General features: G+C 55.6%; 1 protein-coding gene across 5 annotated transcripts in view; it reads right to left on the bottom strand.

The window, feature by feature from the left end:
- Nucleotides 1-21,394: 21,394 nt before the first annotated feature.
- The window catches only part of RGS3 (regulator of G protein signaling 3), an 80,222-nt gene continuing 79,292 nt past the window's right edge, over nt 21,395-22,324 (bottom strand). For all 5 annotated transcript variants that reach the window (XM_086625410.1, XM_086625408.1, XM_086625409.1 and 2 more), the window contains 2 exons: nt 21,671-21,837; nt 21,395-21,580 (listed from right to left, as the gene is read on the bottom strand). In XM_086625410.1, the coding sequence (XP_086481536.1) occupies nt 21,395-21,580; nt 21,671-21,837 (353 nt within the window). The remainder of the gene's footprint in view (nt 21,581-21,670; nt 21,838-22,324) is intronic.

Genomic DNA, 22,324 nt, shown 5'->3' on the forward strand with positions numbered 1-22,324 from the left:
TCCAGCCCAGACATGGTGGGATCCTTGGTTTAGAGTGACCAAGAAAGCCCTGCCAGATCTCACCAGTCAGGTCCAGGGTGCTTGGACCTCCTGCAGCACTTGTGGGACAGCAGAGGGGCTGTTCATGCTCAGCAGTCTCCAAAAAAGCACCGTCCCCTCACTTCTGCATTAGCAGCAGCCTTGGGAGTTGGGCTGTTCCTACATTTTGGGTCCTGCTGCCTCCCACCACAGATTGGCTGAAAGACATCCCAAGGGACAAGTGTCGAGACACAGGGGCAGGGAGCAAGGTCCAGCCAAGCCAGAGCTGCAGAAGTCAGAGGCAAGGTCTGGTTGACTCCATAGGTGGGTCAGTCATTCCCAGTCTGTGGGGAGTACTGGGTCTGTGAGGACGGGCAGGATGATCCAAGAGGCTCTCCATGCCAACAGCCAGCCTCGAATGAAGCACGGGATGGCCGAGATCCTCCAGAGCAGGGACATCCCTGCAGACCCACACCATTCCCCACCCTAGCCTCCAGCCCACGCTGCACCAGGGTGGGGAAGAGATCCAGAGGGGCTGTACATCCCCCCAAACCACTTAGACCAACAAATCAGGCCACGTGCAGTGGGTGGGCTCCAACCCGCAGGCATCCATGGCTCTGCCCTCTCCCAGCTGGCCAGGGAGGCAGCACCGGCGGATGGGAACAGACCTCGGGACGGAGGGGAAACTCAGCCTCCCATCCCGGCAGCCTTTCCTGCCCTTCCCAGAATAGCTCTGTTGTTCCGCAGCCCCTTGTCTGCTTCGTCAACTGAGCTCCCATTAGCTCCTTTTCTGCAGCCTCGTTAGCGCAGGGGATAAATGGACCGATTGTTCCCCCTTTGCCTCGAATGAAGGGGTATTTTGTTTATTAAAAAGTCATGCCGTTCATAAGGATCTGCTCACAGCCAAAAATAACTGAGGCCACGATTGTTTCCTCCCCGCTCCCTTATCTGCGCCGGAGGACTCACAAGGAGCGCGGCGGCCGGACCAGATGCAGCTCTGAGCTAAAAATACGCCTCGGAGCAAGGAGCAACGAGGCACGAAGGGCATTAGCGAAGCGCTCAGACACGCGGGAGCAGCAGACCACACGTCGAGAGCATCTCCAGATGTTCGCTGGGGATGCCGGGCCCGGGGTGGTGTGTCTATGGAGAAAAGCCCCCTTTGCCCCTTTGGCTCTGGGGACAGACCTCCCCCCCTCATCAGCACGTTCCAGCTGCCCTGAGGGTGGTCACCAAATGTTCCCTTGGCAAAAGCATGGACAGACACTGCAAGGGTCTCTGCCAGGGAGCCACCAAAAGGGCCCGGGATCTGCACGGGCTCTCCTGAGAGCCGGTGTTTAGCAGTCTCTGGGGTGGGGTCTCCTGCTTCAGGGGTTGTTCAGAGCTCCCTGCAGACAGGGAGGACAGCCCAAGGAAGCCAAGCCACATGGCAGGGACGGCCTCCAGCCCGGCAGGCTGCATCAGCCATCAGCTGCTCCAGTTTGGTTGGGCATCCCAGAGCACCCAGACAAAGTATTTGTGCCTCCCGAACAGCCCAGATGCCTTTTCTGCTGGTGCAGGATTGGCCCTTGGAGCACAAAGTGGCCATATAGGACACACACAGTCACCCTCCTTGTAACCACCTCCTCCATCCACCAGAACACCCCAACCCTGAGATCCCCTCCACTCCCCAGAGATCCTCCTGGCATGAGGTCCACCATTTCCTCACCACCATCCCTCCCAGCACCAACGTGGGGTGCCAGCCCTGCTCTGCAGACACACTCCACACCTGTCAGGAGGGAGACCAAGGAGCCAGGTCAGCATCAGCCATGACCAAGCAGGTGTCAGAGGTGTCCTCCACCCCCTCTCCAAGTCCAGGAAGCATTCTACAAAAAGTGCACACGACAGTTGTGACCTCTCATCAACTAAAGCCCTGTGGACCACTCCTCCCCCTTTTCTCAGCTGTTCCTTTACACCATTTAACTGTCTATAATCTAAACCCACCACTTCTCGTGGCCAAAAGCCTCTGAGCTGCTCTGAACCCTGGCACTGGAGAGCAGAGGTTGCCCAGGACATGGTGCTGGTGATGCTCTGCCCAGGTCCATCACCCAGAAGGTCAAGACATGAACTCTTCATAGCAATTTGAGAGGGCAAGTGTGTGACAACTCCTTCCCAGGGCAGCCTCCGATGGATTCTCCTGGACCCTCCTCTGCAGGGAAAGGGTCTCACCAGGCCTCCATGCCCCAGGGCCAGCCTCGGCCCCTCTGGACCTGACTCCAGACTCTGCTTCCAGGGTCCTGCCCACTCGCTCCCCAGTTGGGACTTTATTTCAGGAGCACTGGACGAGGAGGGGAGGGGGAAACTCTTTGTTAAAGTACACGGCAGCTTTGGAAACGCTTCCTGTCGCTTTTCCAAGAGCCTGATTTTTTGCTTTCTGGCCCAAACACGCCACTCGTTTTTCTGCAGCAATGAAGATAAACGTCAATAAATCTTCCACAGTCATTTCACGGGGCCAGGAGTGATCTCAGCCCTGAAGCACGTCAGTATCCTGCAGTCTGTGTTACGCTCTAAGCCCCTGGTCCAGCAAACTTACACGGGTCCGTAGCCTCCGACACACAAGTACCTCCTTTGAGGAGGTGCACAGTCCCTCTGAACTCAATGACACCTCTGTGCTCCAGCGTTTTACAGGATCAGCTCCTGAACAAGCAGCCTGTGTGCAGCAGAACGCGCTGCCAGCGCTGAATCCCCTTCCGTAACCCTCTTGGGGCCGTTCCCAGGGATCCAGCTGCTCCGCTGCGTTTTGCTCCTTGCAGTTGTCGTCGGCCAGCACGGGGCAGGATGGGACCCGGCTTTGTAGCCCCTCATGTGGGTGCCTGTTTGTTTAGCAGGTCAAGGCACACGCGTGCTCCTCTTGCCCCTTGAACAAACCCACCGAGGGATTTGGATGGGATGTGACTATCTGTCCCCTTCTGCATAAGCTCCCACCAAGTAGCTTTTGGAGAAGCAAAGACTTTTTTCAGCTAGATGAGCAGGTAAAAAACGGGTGGAAACCACACTTTTCAGGATGCAACAGGCTTAGCTGCTGGACAGTTGTCAGCTAGTGGCATTTTTCCAACACCTTTCCATGGTTCGACGGCACGCATTGCCCCCGGCTTGTCCTGCCGTTCCTGCCTGCTCCGGCTTCTCCCTTCTGCATCTTGCAGTAGGAAGGGTTTTCCCCTGACATCCAGCATCTCTTGCCACTCAGCATACACCCAGAGCACACGACTTGTCCTGACGTCGGGGTCGTTGCACTGCTCTGCAAGAGCCATGTGTCCCAAGCAATCTTATGGCAGGAGCACAGAGCACTCGGCTGCGTAAGAGCTGTGTGCAGAAAGGGCATCTCTGAAGATGCTGGTTTAAGGAAGGAGTGATCAAGTCAGTTTGCTGGGCTGAGCTGAGTCATGCCAGCACTGGTGCAGCATGCACAGGAGGCTGGAGCTGGGTTATCGATCTGCAGCTGATGGCTCTTCTTGGCCACATAACACCCCATTCCTCACCCTGCTCAGGGTAGCAGGCTCGTTCCCCTTGTGAAGATGCAAATGTCAGATTTGTTCACAAAGCTTTGGGGGAAGGGACAGTTCCTCTGCTGTTTCCAGGTTCTAGTCAAGCCTAAAGCCAGCAAACATCGCTCTACTCCAGAGCCAATTTCTGCTGACCAGAGTGGTGACACCAACCCATGGGGTAGCAGCCCCTTCCCATTGCAGCGGGACAACGTGCATGTCTCATGCAGCAGTTGGACATCTCTAACACCCTTCCTTCCCTCTGCTTCTCCTGGGTGAGCAGGTCCTGCATGTTGCTTGAACTGCAAGAAGGGATCCTGTTCCCTGCCGTGAGCCGTGGGGTCTGCAGTGCCATAGCCTCGTTTCTCATTGTTATTTCTGTCTGTTCAGCATAAATGTGGGGTGGTCCTTGCTAAGCAACTTGACCTTGCATAGTACCCATGAAAAGAGGCTGTTTCAAACCATTCCGGGGCAGGCTTTGTCAGAGCTTTTATCAGAAAATGAGGTCAGAAATTCCTCAGCTCCCAGAGCCGGTGCCAGGTCATGGCTCTTATCTTCCGCAGTCTCTGCAGAAGAAGGGAACATCCACTGCATTCAGGAGAAACGCAGAATTAATTGTTCTGGCTGGTTCTGCTGAATTCTCATGAGTTGGGATGGAGCCCAAAGAAATTAAGGGTAATTTCCCCCCCTCCCCCATCCGCTAAGTTTCTGGTGTTAAAAACTTGTAATTGTTCCTTCGCAGTGGTTCTCCTGCTCCAGTTCAAACACAGGCTCACATTGTATACAAGCACCTCTTTGAAACATGGTTATTGGAAAATTTCTAGCCTTGTGAAGTATCTGAGGAATCCCCCTCTGAACGTGACTGTGAATAACACGTTTTTTCCTCCCCAGGATCCACGGTTAGAAGTCCTTTCCTCTGCACCCCTTGCAGTAAATCCAATTGTCAGTCCAGGGCATGTTGACTGGAGCTGGAGACCTGTTTGCCACCAGAAATGTTGCTCTTTCAAAGCCAGTGTGAAGGGTGACCATATCCCAGGGAATCAACCTAACTGCCCAGAGCAGTGGGGCTGCTGGAGAGGGCTCCATTTGCACAAGACAGGCGATGCTTAGCAGGGCCAGTCGCACCCTGGCACCCCACTTGCAGACCCTGCCATGGGGCAAAGGGGGTCACCATGTCCTACACACCAAGACCACCTGCCAGCTCGCACGGGCACCCGTGGAGGCACAGACAGCCCTGCCTGGATGCAGGAGCAAGGCAAGCCCCAGATCCCGTGGCAATCCGCCTCCGCAGCTCATGGCATGTGCTTTAAATCACTTCCATACTGTTGGGAACCAAACCAGCAAGAGGAACGGTGCGGTTTCCTCCCCTGCAGACACAGGACCAGGCTTTGTTTGGTGCCTGCATGTGCACAATGGCATGTGCTGCTCACAGGCTCTATTGAAAAACTACCATGAGTCAAGCAACGACCGGGAATTTCCCACAAGGTCCCAGCCACAAACAGACCCAAACTCCCAGGGCTCTTTCCCAGTCATCTCCCCTGTGTCCCTGGGTCGGCATCAGAGGATGCTCTGGAGCCTGGCGCTGGCCTCTTGCCCACACGCGACTCGTTTTGTGCCCAGCTGGAGTTTAGCTGCAGAGCTCAAGGTTGTTTCTTTTGGAAAGTGCCGCAAAGGGAGCTTCAAGGTCCCAAAAAAGGATTGACATGGAAACCCAAAAGTCTGGTACAAGCCACTGAGCCGACTGCATTGTAATTTCTGGGCAGCAGCAGCTCTGCTGTGGACAGTGTTTGAGCTTGGCCATGCGAGGCCAGCACTGCCCCACTGCCTCTGCCTGTACTCGGGTCAGTTATCTCGAGTTCAGACTTTTTCCGTAAATTCACTTTCCAGAGCCTGGTCCAACCCTCGAGGCAGACAGGGAATCGAACGCAAGAGCCATTTGTTGGCTTCCCACCCAGGTACCATCCCTCCAAACGGGATCCTGCAGAGCAGAGCCCTGGGCTTTGGCAGAGGCCAAGCCCTCAGGTACAGGCCGCCTGGAAACAGATGTCAGACAGATGTGGCCACAGACAGGCAAGGCTCCTCAGTCTGCCAGGGAGTTGCTTAGGCAACATTCAAACACAAACCTCACCTCCAAAGGCTTTCGAGACTTGCCATCAGCAGAATATCAGAAAAAGGTGCAATGAATTCTCCACCGTGCAGAAAACCTCTGGAAGCCACCAGCCTGTTCGCAATTCCAGAAAAAGCCAAGACACCAAGCAGGTCAGGAGCAGGCTGCAGGAACAGCCCTGGGACAAGAAGTCCGTGAACTGCAGTAGAGGTACTAGAGAGGACAGAGGCAGCAGCACCTCACAGAGCAAGTGGAAAGTGAAGGGGAGAGCAGATGCAGGGATGGTGGTAAGAGCAGGTTGTCACCAGAGATGGGCTCAGGTCTCACTTGGGCTAATGGGTCTAAGTGGGAATTGCTATGGAGCCACATCCACACCATGGCACAGCTTACAGCATTGCCACGTCCTGCTGCTCCACTGGTGCTTGGAAAGGGTCCTCTGGGATTACACCACATGCGATCCCAGAGCAGCTGCATTTCTCAGCAGGCTGATCAGATCCATCCAGTGCAGGTCCAATGCGAGGAGCATTTGCAGCACACAGCACCATCTCCTGCCCACGCTACTGGGTCAAATGGCTGAGAGTCACTCATGTTTGGGGTCATCCCTCTCAGCTACTCCTCCTGGAGCAAAGGGCCATGGAGGAGGACAAGCAGTGCATCCCATTGCACATACCTGAGCCAACACACTGCAGAACACTTCCCAGTGAGGGCTGCACACAAGATGCTGGAAGTCCCTGGAGCAGGGACCAGAATCCACCTCTCCCCGCTCAAACCACAAGGGTCCCTCAGACTCTCAGTGGTTTCAGCTGAGAAAACCCCATCCCCATTTTTTTTCCAACCTACCAGTCAAGGTACTGTTCTGTGCATGGTCCACAAAACCTCCTCAACCAGTTAAGGACCTAGTCTTCCAAGCCCCACCAAGTGCCCCCATGTGCTGATCAAAGGAGGCTCCTCTCAGACATGCCCTGGGAGAAGGTGCTGGCACCAACACAGCAAACCCCTGTTCAGGATGGACTCACCAGGACACTGTGTCCTCATGTAGACCATCAGCAAGCTCAGGAGCTGAGACTCACTTAAGACCACCAACCTTGACCACAGCCCCTGCACTACCTTACCACCAGGCAGCTGGTGCATCACCCTAATTTATAGCCCATTGTTTTAACAGCACCCAATGGGAGCTTTCCATTGAAGGGTGGTTGGGAGGTGACCTCCAATAGGATTCACCTGGGAGTTATCAGCATCCTCGCTGGGAGCCTGGTGCAGGTCCTTGCCTTCAACCCTGGCTGGTTCCCGTCCTGCAGGCACCACCATGTTGGTCTGACCATGGTTTTGCGGAAGATCTTCTGCAGGTCAAGGGACACTTTCATGACCTGTCCCTGCACCGGGCCATGTGGCAGAACACAGTGCAATAGAGGCTTCTGGAGCTGAATCACCAAATCCCCATGACCCTGGGCATGCCATGACACTTGTGACTCACTCGACAGTGTCACCACGTAGGACCTGATAGGACTGCCGCTCCCTTCCCCACCCATTCCTGGATGATAGCAGCTACACCTCACACCAGTATTGACCTGTGCTTTTTTCCACCTTTGGAAGAACCTGCTGCAAGCCAGCCACCCCAAGGGCATGATCAAAGGACGGAAAGGGTTTGAGCATTTAGACTAGCATCATCCTTGATCATGTCCAGGAGGAGCTTCATCACCTGGAGACATGAGCACAGGAGGTGACCCAGCGTGTTCAGCCCTTTACCCCCACACGTTCCCATCTAATGCCCCATCGCTGCTGGTTCCCCCACCCACACACCAGCCCGTGACGTGGCCGTTGCAGGAGCAGAAGGGACCCCGGACTGCAGAAACGAGCGTGTGCGAAGCGAACACAGCCCCGGGGAGATGCGCTGGAAGGCAGGAGCAGCACAGCTGGAGAAATGACTAAAAAAGAAGCTGGGGCCACTTCTAAGAAACACGCTGCGATGGACTGAATCCATCTCCTGGATGGGAGAAACTGCTCCTGGGAGGACCATGACCGCTGCAGAAGGGTCAGGGCACGGATGGAGGGGTGGGGGAGCCCCATCCTTGCGCTGTCTGGGTTTGTGTGGGCAGCAGAGCCACCCGGGTCTCCTCCCTGCAGCCACCCTGGAAAGGGGGGCAGCTGTGCTGAACGCAGCCACCCCTGCTCTCTCCACAGCTGGTTTTCCTACCCCTTATGTTGAGAAATGCAATTGTTAGAGCACTGAAATCACCAGAAGCTGCTCCTGCAGGTCCGCAGAGAGCCCTCCAGCCCTTGGCCACGCACGCCCCAGGAGCAGCTCCAGCCCTTGGCCACTGCCTTGTGCTCCCAAAGAGCTTGGCTGGAGGACAAGAAAAGACATGGGCGGCCTGCACAAAACCTGCTCGTGGAGGATGTGTGTTCAAGGCCTCAGCACTGGCCATGACAAGACCTCTGTGTCTGAGTGACACAGCCTCGAGAACTTCCAAACTCATCACACCGGTCCACCAGGAAAGGGCCAGCCCCACCGCTCCAGGGCAAGATGTGAAGACCCTGCTGGTGCCCATGGAGGAGGATGGTAGCACATGTCACGGTGCAGCCTGCGGGCAGGTCTGTTGTTGACTTTCATCTCACTCAGGAGTCCAAACTCACCGTGGCAACACATCACATCCATACGCACCTTGGTCAGCCCAGGACAAAGCCATGTCTCTCCATGACGTGTCCCAGCACTTTTGTGAGCTTCCTGAGCATTCGGAGCAGGTATTCGGAGCATTCCTGCCCACGTGATGGGTCCCCAGTCACCTGGGTTAGCAGAAACTTGTGGAAAAAGTGACACATAAACCCTCAAAATAAAATGCAACCAGCCCTGGCAGAAAACTCAATGATCTGACGTGCTGGGGAGCTGCACCCTGTCTTTTGAAGGTTGGAGGGGGACAACTCGTGGCCCCAACCCCTCCACCCATGGACCATGCTTCCCCTGAAGCTTGTAACATGCCGAGCTGCCCTCCCATCTCCCGGGGAAGGGAGGCTGCGGGACGGGGGACGGGACGAGCTGAGCCGGGATGGAGAGCGAGTGCCCATCAGGCTGCGGGAGCCGGAGGCAGCGGTGCGGTGGGACATGCCAGCGCTCCGGGTCTGTCAGCCCGGGCTGGCCCCGGCTCCTGGCGCTGCCAACAGCAGCCGGTTGGGTTGCAAAAGCCCTGGCAAAGCTCACTCCTTTCGTGAGAAATCAGAGCCGTGCCCCGAAGCCGCTGCGGCCCCAAGCCAGGGCATCCTCCCCCGGGAGTCGGGCAGAGGCTGGTCTCTGCGTTTTCAGAGGATTTCTGTAGTTTATTGAAAAAGGAGTCGAAAATAGCCGCCCGTAAACATCGCTGTGCCAGTGCAAGAGCCGGGCCACCCCGGAGCAGGGCCAGGGCTTGAGCCATCCCCTGCTCAGTGCTTGGGGGTCCCACACGGCCGGGAGCGGGGCTGAGAGCGGACCCGGACACGGTTGCTGCCACTGTGGGGTGAGGCCACGGCTCCATGGGAAAGATCCGAAAGTCCCAGAAAAGCCACAGGCATGTGGACAGGGCCCCCCCCCAGCCCTTCGACATGGATCCGTGCCCTGAGCCGTGCTCGGAGCCGTGCTCGGATGGAGCAGCAAGGCAGGAAAAAGCTCTGCTCACCGGGCACAGCTCCAGAACACAGACTGCAGACCTGGGGCACCGTGGAAAGGGCATTTCCCGTGGGGATCGGCGCAAGGCAGGAGAGCGCTTCCACCATCCACCAGTGGGACAACCCTCCCCTTCCTCTTCTCTCCATTCTCAGGGATATATCTCAGCACAGATCCTGGTTCCTCCACTGTAGAGTGGACCTCCGGAGCCACCGGAGCTCTGCCCACTGGAGCAGCCTCTGCTCCAATGCCCGGAGCAGGGCGTGTGCCCCCTCCCAGCCTCGCAGCCCCTGGCCTTGCAGGTCACCTCTTTGGGGAGACGGCAGGAGGGCAGGAAAAGGTTTGTGAAAAGTGGTTTTTAAAAAACAACACCTCACCATTTGAAGGATTTCAAACATGAATGGGTGATGCAACTGTTCATCTTCCTGACCTAGAACACGCAGATCTTCAGCACTCCCACATCCAAACAAATGAGTCTGGGCATCGCCAGCTTGGCCAAGGGCTGCCTTTCCCTGTGCTGCACGTGGCAGGATGGACCGGAGCCCGGCAAACACCCCACACCCCAGTGCAGCCCCCAGGACACGTAACGCTCTGGCCAAGGCTCTGGCGCCGTCACGTCCTGCTGCCGACCCCACAGACGAAGACAGACAAACAGCGTGGGCAGCAGGTCAAGGGCGGTGATTCTGCCCCTCTGCTCTGCTCTCGTGAGACCCCCTGCAGTGCTGCGTTCAGCTCTGGGGTTCCCAGGACAAGAAGGACATGGAGCTGCTGGAGCAGGTCCAGAGGAGGCCAAGAAGATGATCCGAGGGCTGGAGCACCTCTGCTATGGAGACAGGCTGAGAGAGTTGGGGTTGTTCAGCCTGGAGAAGAGAAGGCTCCGGGGAGACCTTCTAGCAGCCTTCCAGTGCCTAAAGGGGTTACGAGAAAGCTGGAGAGGGGCTTTGAACAAGGGCCTGTAGTGACAGGACATGGGGAAATGGCTTTAAACTGAAAGAAGGGAAACTTCGATTAGATGGAAGGAAGAAATTCTTCCCTCAGCGGGTGGTGAGGCACTGGCACAGGTTGCCCAGAGAAGCTGTGGCTGCCCCATCCCTGGAAATGTTCAAGGCCAGGTTGGATGAGGCTTCGAGCAACCTGGTGTAGTGGAGGGTGTCCCTGCCCGTGGCAGGGGGGTTGGAACTAGATGGTCTTTGAGGTCCCTTCCAACCCAAACCACTCTATGGTTCTATAAACCCACCCACCCAGCCAATGTTTGCCGTGTCTGCGCCACGTTTGTGACCCGGTGCAGGGGTCTGCGGTGCATTGGGCGCTGGATGGTGAGACGGGAACGAGGGGTTCTCCCGGGGCTTTATTTCCATTAACAACAGCAGTTATTTTAGGAGCTTGGCACAATGGGGAGTGCATTTGCAGGGGCTGGTCTGCTCCAGGAAAAAAGTAGATATGTGTTTTTTTTTTTTTTTAAAAAAAAAAGAATGCTGAAGCTTGATTGGAAAAAGACTGGGATTTGTTTTTCTGGATTTTTTGTTTTTCCTTAGTTGGCCATTCTTCTGACACTCTGAAGCATTTTAAGGTTTTTCCAGAAAAATGAGGAGCGGCAGCCCTGCCAGGAGCAGTTTCTGGGCCGCCAGAGCTAAAAGTGGCAAACGCTCCAAAGGTTTCCAAAAGCTGCAGCTGGAAATAACCAAGGCACAGGGAAGCTGAGCAGGGCTCTGCATGATGCTTTCCCCAACCCGGGGGTTTCCATCGCCGTCTCCTTGCGTTGCAGGAGTCTGACATTTATTTACGACCCCGCACAGCCATGGAAAGTTGGGGAACAGGAAGAGGATGGTCTCGGAGCAGAGCAAACGGGGTGCCTGACAGCAGAGGGCTTCGAATTTGAGGTGCTTGGGGGAAGTGCTGGGGATGGAGATTGGCATCAGACCAGGACCCAGGAACGCGTTCCTTCCTGAGGACCACCTGAAATTTGGCCACAACATTCTGAAAACAAACCCATGCAGGTGCAGAGCTCATGGTGTCCCCAGCCAGCCCAGATGTTTCTGCCAAAGCATTGCCAGCATGAGAAGTCCCCACATCTCACATGGTAAGACCTGGATTCACCAGCTCTTACTTTTATCTTTACTTTTATCATAGTTGGCTTGGAGGCTCTGAGTCTCCAAGCCATCTATGATAAAAGATGGAGGAGGAGGCAAGCAGGGGTACCAGGGTGTGCTGGGTGGGGTGAGGAGGACCAGGGAGGAAGAAGAGGAGGAGAAATGCCGATGCCAGGGACCATATGGCAGCCAGACCCTTTGTGCAGAGCAGTCAGAGACAGGTGAGGATGAGGATGAGGATCCTGCAGAGACAGGCTGTGAGGAGGAGCACCAAGATGAGGATGGAGAGGGGGAACTGGGAGCCGACCAAAGGCAAATGGAGGAAAGAGGGCCAGGAAAGGAGGACAAGAAGAGGAGCGTGGCAAGGTTACCAAGGCTATCCCAAAGCTTCCAGGCCAAGTCTGCCCCACCGTCATGTGTTTTGGACCCATCTCTATCCATGGATAACCCACCAGCAGAGAATCTCTTCTGCACACGCCACTAACAGCCCCTTGTTGCCTTTGAAAACCCACAGCAAGGGTATCACTGGGGGGTAAGTGGGGGTTGGGGAGGAAAGTCCATGGGGACATCATCTGGGAGACCTTCTGCTTGATGTGTGTACAGCCAAACTCCAGACACTGAGCGGGAAATCCTTTGACTTTCAGCTCTCCATGCCTGAGTGCTCTGCCTGTAAACCAGGGAGGAGAAGGTCCTCAGCGCTTAACCCTCTGCCCAGTGTCCAACCACAATCCAACAGTCTGACCCATGGGCTCAGCGCTTGCCCACATAGGGGCAATAGGTTTGGAGAAGGAGCTGTGCAGATGGATGCTACGGAACAGCACCAGGCAACGGGGACTCCCCCACCCAGAAAGAACCAGGAGCTGCTCCATGCAACGGATGCTGGAGGGCCCCAATGTTGGATGAGTTTGACTGGTCTCTGCCATGGTGCCAAGGGATGGAGCAACCATGCCAAGGATGGGGCATGCCCTAGGGATGGCTGCACCACTGGCGTGTTTGCTTCAACCCCTTTCCACCAGTCACGACCACGTAAGCATCCACCAGAGCCCCTGTTTCCATCTCCTGGGTGCTCAAGCATGAAGCAGCAGGACTGGCTAAGCCACACCTGTTGGAAACAGTGACCCCATGAACATTTTCCTCTGCCTGTGGTCACCAGTTCATGTTGGCTGGCTGCAATCCAGGCTTGACCCCCACCAGCCCCATCCCCTCCACTGGGTCCCACTGCCTCCTGCAGCATCAGTACAGCAGACAGCAGAGTTTGGCTTGGTGCATCTCCTCGCTGCAGTTCTGAAAATTATTCGCACAGGCAGGCTGAGCCCAATTTGAGCTGAGCCCAGGTGTGAGGATGCCCTCACCTCAACCAGAGACACGGCACGGAGCAGAGAGGGTTTTGAACCAAGTGCTACGACGCATACACAATGGTTTCAAAAATCCCACCCAAGAAATGAAACACGGTGGTGGAGACAGGACCTGAGGGTAAAAAACCAGCTGGATTTCCCAAGCCTGTCTTTACTCAGCAAGCAGGAGCTTCAGCCACCCCAGAAACGGAGATGAACAGAGCAAGAGGACAGACCCAGAAAACAGACCAACCCCGAGTGGTCTTTAAAACTAGAGCCTGGAAAACGCCTACAGTGTCTGACACCCTCCACTGCTCAGGCTGGCTGACTGGTATCACCATCACCTCCACAAACCTGTGTGGCCAGTGACACGAGCAGAAAAGTATCTTTCCACCTTCTACGAGGTGCTTTGCCTCTGCTCGTCCAGGAGACCCATGCTGGTCTGTGGGGACAAAGCAGCACACCAGGACATTAGTCACCTTCTCTTACAGAGGCATCTGCAAGGGAACGACTAAATAACTCTCCCGTGGGGTCTGTGTCTCTCAGTAGGTTGCCAAGGTCTCCAATTGACCAGCTCAGATGGAGACCTGCATGCTCTGGATGGCAGGAGGGTGTTTGAATGAGGAGCCCATAAGGGCTATGACATTTCCCAGCAAACGTTCATCCCTCTGAAACGCTCCTCTGCAGAGGGGCCAGTGCCCTTGAAGCCTTTTCAGCTGCAGCGATGGACCAGCAGGTCCAAGCTGGGACCCCTCTGGATCTTCAAGTCGAGGCTCTAAAGCTGCTCCTCAGGCTCCTTGCTGCGTAGGAGAGAAAGAGGAGAACTGTGCTCAAAGCCCCCAGTGTTCAAGGCCAGGTTGGATGAGGCCTTGAGCGACCTGGTGTAGTGGAGGGTGTCCCTGCCCGTGGCAGGAGTTGGAACTAGATGATCTTCAGGGTCCCTTCCAACCCAAACCCTTCTATGATTCCATGTTGGGTCTGAGGGCCCATGAATCCTGAAACTACACACATGGACCCAGAACATTGTCCTGTCTGCTGTGATCAGCCCAGCTGGACCCTCAGCTGGTGGGAAGTACAGGCAGAGCAGCGGTGAGCACTCCTGGGAAATAGCTTCCCTGAGATGCAGACACCTGGCAGCGAATGAGCGCGGGCACAGCAGAACCCGCTACGCTCGTTGCCGGAGTCAATTCCTGGGCTGTAATGAAGCTGCAGTAATGAGTGTGTCCATAATTCTCATCTGATTAATGCTGTGCCAGTGCTACAGGAGCTACTGTTTTATGGCTTAGCCATAAAAGTTGACACTCTGTTCAAATGTGATTTGTGAGGACTCGCATCCTACTTCCTTCCTTCTCCATTTGTTTTAGAAAAGGAAAGATCAGCTGTATCAACTTATCAGACTTCCTACCTGTGGCAACATTTTGGTTCCTTGAAAGATCATCTAGTTAATTAAGTCAATTGTTTGCATTCAAATGGCAAATTAAATGAAATATGTTGGGCAATAGCTGCAAGAGCCACCCAGTATCCCCATCCCACGTCTGATCCCTGCACAGTTATGAGGGGCTGTTCAGGCTTTGGTTGGCATGTTTGTGGGGCAAAAAAAATGATCTTAAAAATAAGTTGTGGAAAATGTGGTAATCTGGAGATCAAAACTTTATAGTCACATCATTCGGGGAGATGAGCTTGCCTGATCAAGGAACAGGGCAGCTGGGGAGAGCAGAGACATCATCCTGAGATCCATGTCACCTTCCCACAGCCCAACCCACCCAATTTTTGGCGCTCAGCTCTCATCTTTTACCCAGAACCGAACAGCTTCAGAGCTGGTCAGAGGGCAAGAGGAAGGAGCTCTTCCCTCAGCTCAGACATGAACACAATGGGCCACGGAAATTAAGTTTTCTCTTGTAGAAAAACACAGGGCTCATCTCCACTGCTCCCACGAGGACTTTGGCCTGCTGCACCTCTGTCCCACATCTGTGTCCTGGAAGATGTTGCCTATGTCCACCAGCAAAGCAAAGGGCAGACTCCTCAGTGTGCCGGGGGTGCATCCCTGTGGGTCTCCGATCCAACCCTCTCTCAGACCAGGAATATCACCAGCACCCGATCAGGTCAGCTATGACTTCGGCCAAGTCTTGACTACTTCCAACAATGGAGACCCCCTGCCTCTCTGGGGGCCTGTTTTTCTACTGTATCAGCTTTACAATGAAAATATTTTTCCTATTATCCAAGGTGAAGGTCTGAAAGTTGTGACACATTGTGGCTGTTGCCCCTTATTTTGTCACCTGGTGCTACCAAGAAGAGTTTGGCTCCATCACCTTTGTAGCTATCTTTCCCAAAGTTGCAGGATGCTGTTAGACCCCATCCCTCCACACGGGTCCTGTGTCTGAGGTCCATCATCACCTCGGTAGCCTCTGCAGGACCCCTTCCAATTTCTCCACATCCCTCTTGAGCTGGTTGGAGGGAACAGGGTACAAAATCAGATGCAGTCGTCCAAACATCTCGTTTCAAGCACGGGAGTTACGTCAAAGAGCAGAGCAGTGTTTGTCCGGCTTTGCGGATCGACTTTCGACACATGAGCCCATTTGCTGCTGAGCTGTTGGTTTGCTCAAGACCAGGAGATTTGTCTGGTGCTCTGTGACCCGTCACTGCTGTCCCCGGTCCCAGGAGCAGGAGGTTTCACCCATTTGTCTTTGTCTAGAACCACGTTAGGGAGAATGGGGCTGCTACACCGTTGAACTGACGCACGGGCCGGGTGGAACTTTCCATGAGAAACACGTGTGTCCTTCCGAAATAATTGCCCTATTAGTTCAGGAAGCAACAAGAAATTACTTGCAAATGGCTCCTATGCAAACACACCGTCCCCAGTCCCCATCTGCTCCTGCTTGGCTCTTCTCCCTCTCCCTCGCCTCTCTCTTCCTGGCCCTCTGGCAAGGGATGAAGGCAGGGAAGAGGAGGGTTCCTGGATCTTTCCAAGGTGAGAATCCAGTTCATCACCTCCAGCTCTGCCGGTGCCCAGTGCCCGGCTCAGCAGTACCCAAAACAGGGTGGGGGATGCTGCTGGTGGGTCACCCTGGGAAGAAGGTCCTCCTCATCCTCCCCCTGTGTCATTGCCCTGCAGGTCTGCTCAGCAACAAAGGAAAGTATTTTTCACCATCCTTTCCCAGTTCCTCAAGGCTGGCCAAGAGTCGGCATTATTTGCCTTCCTTCCCCAGCACCGGGGAATGTGTGAGCTGGATGAGCTGAGAAAAAATGACCTAATGCAGAGAAGAATCAGAAAATGAGCAATGAGAGGGTCATGACAATACTTCCCGAATGAGTTAGCGGCACCCAGGGGACTCTTACCACCACTGGATTTCCTGTCCTGGCAGCAGCCCAGCTGAGCTTATTGTATTTCCTTGACAGACAGCATCTGAGTCCGGCTATTTTTATTTTTACTTCAGAAGCGTTTTATTTTCTCCTTCTTTGCTCCCTCGAATTGTTTAGGAGTGACGACGCTAACGCCAACCACAGAGGCTGGTGGCACTTGTCCTTACAGCCGCAATTCAAGGACGCAGCTGAAGGGCATCCCTGTTGGTGGCTCCCCTGGCAGGATGACACCCCGCCCGGGCAGCGCTCAGCCGGGTATCCCCATCACGCTGCAGAGACTCCCCTCGACGGCCCCGTGCGGCTTTTCCAAGCCCAGCCCCAGGGTCACCATCTGGAAGGACGAGATCCCTCCAATACATCTCCGCCCCCCCCCGGCCCTTATCAAGCCCGGTGGAAGCTGAAGTCCCCAAACAAACCCAGACCAACCCCGATTTCCATCCCTGCCGTGCAGATGACCAAAGACCAAGCGTTCCCGCAGCGGTTACCCAACCGGCTCTGGGCATCTCGGCTACCCAAAGAAGAGTTCGACGTGCTCCTGATAAGCCTCCATCACTTTCTGAGCGGGGCGCAGCGACTCGTGCAGCGAGCCAGCTGTCTCACCAGGGCCGGGGAATTCTTGTGGCTGCAGTTTCAGTATCTAGCTGGTGAGCTGTGTTTAGTCTATGGCTATAAAGTAGCCTTGTTTCTATTCTGAGAATATTTGTCTAATCAGGGGTCCGAGGAATTATTTTGCTCAGGAGAAAGTTATGTTTATTTGGATAAGTTTATACTCCGGGATGGGTGCCTTGGAAAGCCCAGTAAAGGCTGTGCATTGCTGGAGTGGCTCAGGGCATGGTGCGCACCTGTAAAAAAGGCAAAATTTTCATTTTTCACAGAAATAAGAGGAAGGCTTTGCACTCACGGGTGCCAGCCAGCTCCAAAAGGAGAACCCCCTGCAACCTGAGTGCTGCTCACTGCACTTCCCTGATGCTGGGGCCGCTCATCGGTGTGCGGGTGAGGACCGGTGCTGGCATGGTGTAGGATGCCCACGCTGCTCAGGAGCTTCTCCCAATAAGTCTTCATCCAAGAGGTGGTCAGCAACTTCAACTGCATTTTCAAGTAGCTGCTATTTTCAGAACTTCATTTGCTTTTGTAAATGACAGATCATCCCAGCACCTGTCTCTGGCTGCTTCGTTAGGAAGCTGATGAAATGCTGAGCTGAGGGACACTTGAAGGGTCAAGGCCCATCACCAGTGACAAGTAAGTGATTTACCAGCCTCCCCAAGTCCCTTTGGTTCATCCCAACCTCCTCATTCCCGAGGGTATGAGGAAACCGTGATGTTAAACCCAGGACCTTAAGATGTTTTTCCTGGCAGTCTTAACCTTTTTCACCTATGGGGTCACGGCATTTTTCGAACCTAACGAAGCATTCAGCACTTTCTGGTGGTTATTCCCATCTTCCCACGTAAACCCTCTCCCCAGGGTGCTTTGCCTCGTGGCTGCCTTCAGCTTGAGGAGCTTCGTCCCGTGAACAAGCAGAGAGCACCGGCGCCTGGGCGGACTTTACCCTGTTTGCACACGACAAACGCAGCTCGAGTTGTGACTACTTGCAACTCAGCAACCACTAATTTTTATTTTTAGCCCGGAGATAAATCCTTGTTATCTGCCGAGATAAGGGCTGCTGCAGCATCCTCCTCGGTTCGGATGGCAGCGGGTTCCGCACTGGGAAATCACCTTCGGCCGCTGTACGGAATGGGAGCGGGGCGGTAGTGATGTCCACAGGCAGCTGCTGGCACACGCACCCCCCGCCGGGTTTGGGATGAGCCCGAGAGGGGCAGCGGCTCTGGCTGCCACCATCCCGTGCCACCCACCACCTCCACGGCTTTGTGGCAGTGGTCTGGGCACGGGTAATGGCTTTTTCTGCACAAAAGGCCACTTCTCCCTCCCCAGGGCCATCCCAACCAGGCGACTCCCTCCCGTGATTTCAGTATTGCTGCTCTGGGAACGTCCCTCCTGCTGTCAGCAGTTCTGGTCGGGTTGAGGTTGCACCTCGAATTAGGAACATCTAATTCCCATTTTCATTGCCCAGGCTCATTGCATTGGCATGGACAACTCAATAATTTCTTCTCTTCACATCCCTTGCAGCCTCATTAGATTTTGCCTTGGACACCTTATTTTGTGTTAAATAAGGACATTTCTGTCCCTCTCCTGCTAGTGGTGTAAACTCAGTGGCCCGTAACAGCCCCAGCAGCTCCCCATCCCCTGATCCCCTCTGCAAAAGGAGCTGCTCAGGGCGGTAGGGCCATATCTCCATCCTGGCCAATGTCCTCCCAGAACAAACTCCCTCCATGAGCTCACGTCCCCCATCCAGTTCCCATCCAGATGCTCTGAGTTTCTCATACCCTTCACTCTGTGGCACAAAGTCTTGGAGAAGGTGGCCCAGCTCCTCTCCTGCAGTGCGGAGTGGACAAAGCTGCGGCTTCGGCGTTACTGCAGGGTCCTGCTGCAGAGGATGCTGGTTGCCCCAGGAAAACACGGGACAAGCACTTGGCACTTCCACCTCCCACCCCAGCGCTGCCTCTCCAGGAGCCCAAGCGCCTCCCAAGCGCGCGGGGATGGTGTTTGCCGAGTGACTCACGCTGACCTGGCTGCCGGCAATAAATTCTGTTACAGCGATAACCAAACTCCGGTGCCTCACGCCGAGCTATTTCCGTTCTCTCCAGGGACTCACCCCGGGTCCCCGTTTCTCTGCCTGTCGCAGGCGCCGCTGTCTCTGTCCCCCGCGGGGACTGTCTGCAGGCAGGTCCACGGTGTTTATCCAGAGTCCTACAGTTTCCTAACACTGATGGCTTGGGATAGAGCGAGGGGAGGTCAAGAGCATGTGGGTGATGGAGAGAGGGGAAAGGGTGAGAGAATCTGTGTTGAGGGCAGATTTGAAGGGAAACCCTCCTGGCTGGGAAGGAGAGGAGATGAAGGGTGTGTAGTGACCGGACACGGGGCAATGGCTTTAAACTGAAAGAGGGGAGATTTAGGTTAGATATAGGAAGAAATTTTTTACAATGAGGGTGATGAGGCACTAGAACAGGTTGGCCAGAGAAGTTGTGGCTGCCCCATCCCTGGAAGTGTTCAAGGCCAGGTTGGATGAGGCTTTGGGCAACCTGGTGTAGTGGAAGGTGTCCCTGCCCATGGCAGGGGGTTGGAACTAGATGATCTTGAAGGTCCCTTCCAACCCAAACCATTCCGTGATTCTGTGATTATTCTGTGAAGGGTCTCAGCAATGCTGGAAGAAAGAGGAGGGTCTGGCTTGGAGGAGCCAGCTGGGGTGACCATGGCAGGGAGGCTGCCCTGACCAGCCAGGTCCCAGCAGCTTCAGGGTCAGTGACTCGGTCACAGCTGGGACACTGGCCCATAGCCCTCAACCCTCGGGTGCTGAAAGCATGCAGGTGTCCCACCAACCCTGCTGCCTCCAGCCAACCCCTGAGGGGTCCCCTCATCTCTGCCTCAGTTGCCCCACCTGGCCATCACCTGCTGGTTGTTTAAAGAGGGAAACACAGACAGTTATCCAGAAGAGATTGTATCTGCCAGGGAGATCTGTGCCTGAGAAGGATTGCTGGGCAGCCACACCACCTCCATCCCTCGGCATCACCAGCAGCATGGCTGCACCGCGCCGCCCCCCGGCCCAGCACGGCCCCGTCACACCATAAGCACATGGCTGAGCCATCCGAGGCCGACCGCAAGCAGGTGACCGGCACAAGACATTTCAGCTGCTGAACGCACCGTGAAGGAGGAGCCTTTAGAAAACGGTACCCAAGCTCTGCCTTTGCTGGGAGAGGAGCAGCCCTGCCCCGCCGCGCAGCCAGGACCCAGAATAGCACGGCTGCTTCTTTCGGTGTGTCCCCAGAGGGACCCGGAGCTACACTAGGTCACTTCTCTTTCTGGGCATTTCCATGTTCAGAGGTTCATGCCCACAGCGAACGCTGCCCCTGGGAACAGTCTTGTTTTGGGTAAAACTTTGTGTGTTCCTGCAGGGTTGCACCCGGGCCCGGCCTCAGGAGCATCCAGCAGCTGCTCTGCCATAACAAACAGCTCAGAAATTCAAGCAACCAGATTTTCCCATCTTTAGCCAGGCAGTAACAAGACTTTATACTCCTCGGGGAAGCCCAGCTCAGCCAGAGCTGAGAAACACGCCATGAAGAAAAGGCAGCTACAAGAAATAATATTCTCCTTTTATTTACCTATGACCATGACAATGTATTTTCGCCAGCTGCAGAGATGCTTCGCACCGTAAACCGGGCGCCCGGAGGCAGGCAGTGCGTCCAGCTCCGCCAGGGCCAGCAACAACCCCCCCGCTTCTCAAAAACCACAGTCTTGTTATCCAGAGTAAGGAGAGCGTCGGATTCCCAGAGCGGCTTTTCTCCGTCACCAAACCCTCCGTCGTCAGGGCACGATATCTACACCCAGGGGCCCGCTGCTGGGGAACGCGTTTTGTCGGATAAAACCTGCTAATTTAGAAAAAGTTGTACACACTTGGAAAAACAAAAAAAAAAAGAAAAAATAAAAAAGGCATCCACTCCACCGGAGAACTCCGCCGTGACACACACAAATATTGCACTTGTAATTTCAGAACGGGAAAGGACACGAGGATTTCCTATTACACAGCGACGCGTCCAGCTACAGGAGGTCAATAAATAAATCGGGGTGGGAGCGGGAGGCGGTTGGCTTCGCACCTCCAGCACAGGGGAAGGACTCGGCTTTCGCTGCTCCCGGGGGGACCCGCCACGAGTGAAGGAAGCGCCGGGCTCCCGCGAGAAATCGCTGCTTCGGGGGAGCCGGGAGGGATCGCCGGCACGGGGAAGCACGGCAGCATCGTGGGGCTGGTCCAGTTCACAAGTCTTTTATCCGAGGAAGATGTTCGTGTCAGTGCTGTTGTCCCCTTGCCGGAGCCCTGCACAGAAGTCTTTCTCCTCCTCCTCCTCCTCCTCCTCGCCGAGTCGGGATCACTCGTCGTCTTCCAGCAGCGCTCGCAGCTCGGGCGCCTGCTTCACAGTAGTCTCGTGGGAGCTTCCCTCCTGGCTAAAATCCGTGCCGGAGTCACCCCGAAGGCATCGTACCAGCGATGGTGAGACGGGGCGATGGAGCAGTACCAGACTGCTCGGCATGTTGGTCCCCTCAGCCTCATGCTCGGTGCCTTCGGCTGCCCCACACCCCTCCACTGCAGGAACATGGCTCGGGGGCACGAACGGCAGCGGGGAAGGCACAGGAAGGCGCGCTCCCGCTGGCCCCCGGGAAGGCCTCCGCCGCCCGATTTCATGTAAACACACAGCTCCCAGCCTGCCCCAAGAAGGTCCATGGGTCTACAGTGGGGAGCTGGCTTTCTTCTGGTTAATTATGTCTAAGTACAAGTCAGAGCGGAGGAAGCGGGGGTACGAGTCCTTCTCCATGAGTCCGTAAATCCTCTTCTGCGCGAGGTCGAAGCAGCTGCGGGTGATGTTCTGCAGGTTCTCCTTGGTGTGCTCCCGCGTGTAGGAGTCCAGGTTGACCTGTGGGCAGAGAGACCAGCGCTGGTGAGCAGCTCCCCCGGCAGCCGCCGTGCCGTGGAGCCGCGCACCGGCGCCGGAGCCAGCCCTCACCTCCTTGCAGGACTGGATGGCGATGTACTCGGCGAAGATCTTCTTGGCCTTGGAGACCATCTTGGACTGGGATTTGATCTTCTTGAACTCCTCGCAGGTCAGCCAGAACTCCAGGTTCTCCTCGCTGAACTCGGTGCGCAGGAAGGCCCTGAAGGCAGCGAGCCCGTCTGTGGGGACAGAGACACGGCTCTACTCCCGGCTCGCAGGCGGGGAACAGCCCAGCGAGACCCTTGGCCCAGCAACCTTGCCAAGGAGCGACCTAAATTATCTCCCCGCACCGTCCCCCAAAAACCCCTCGCGTGTCCTTGTGCGAAGAGGCAGCGATGGCATTGCCAGGCCAAGCACGGCAACGCCAGCCATCCATGTGCTGAATCCGCAGTCCTCAGCCCAGCTGCGTGCGCAGAGAGCCAAGAGGCAGCCTGGGCTTGGAGTGGGGAGCAGCGATGAGGAGAGGACCCCCGGCTGTCCCTATGGGTGCTGGACGTGGCCACGATGCAGGGTGCCCCAGCCGTGACACGCAAGAAGGGGAATGGTCTAAAGCAGCTCCTGCTCCACGGACCCGCTGCACGGCTCCGAATCGGGCACAGACACGAATTGCTGCCTCTTCCCCCCCCGAGCTGGAGGGGGGCTGCAGCCCCAACCCACGGCTCTCCC

This window comes from Tauraco erythrolophus, chromosome 22 (assembly GCF_009769465.1).
Source record: "Tauraco erythrolophus isolate bTauEry1 chromosome 22, bTauEry1.pri, whole genome shotgun sequence".
Classification (NCBI taxonomy): domain Eukaryota; kingdom Metazoa; phylum Chordata; class Aves; order Musophagiformes; family Musophagidae; genus Tauraco; species Tauraco erythrolophus.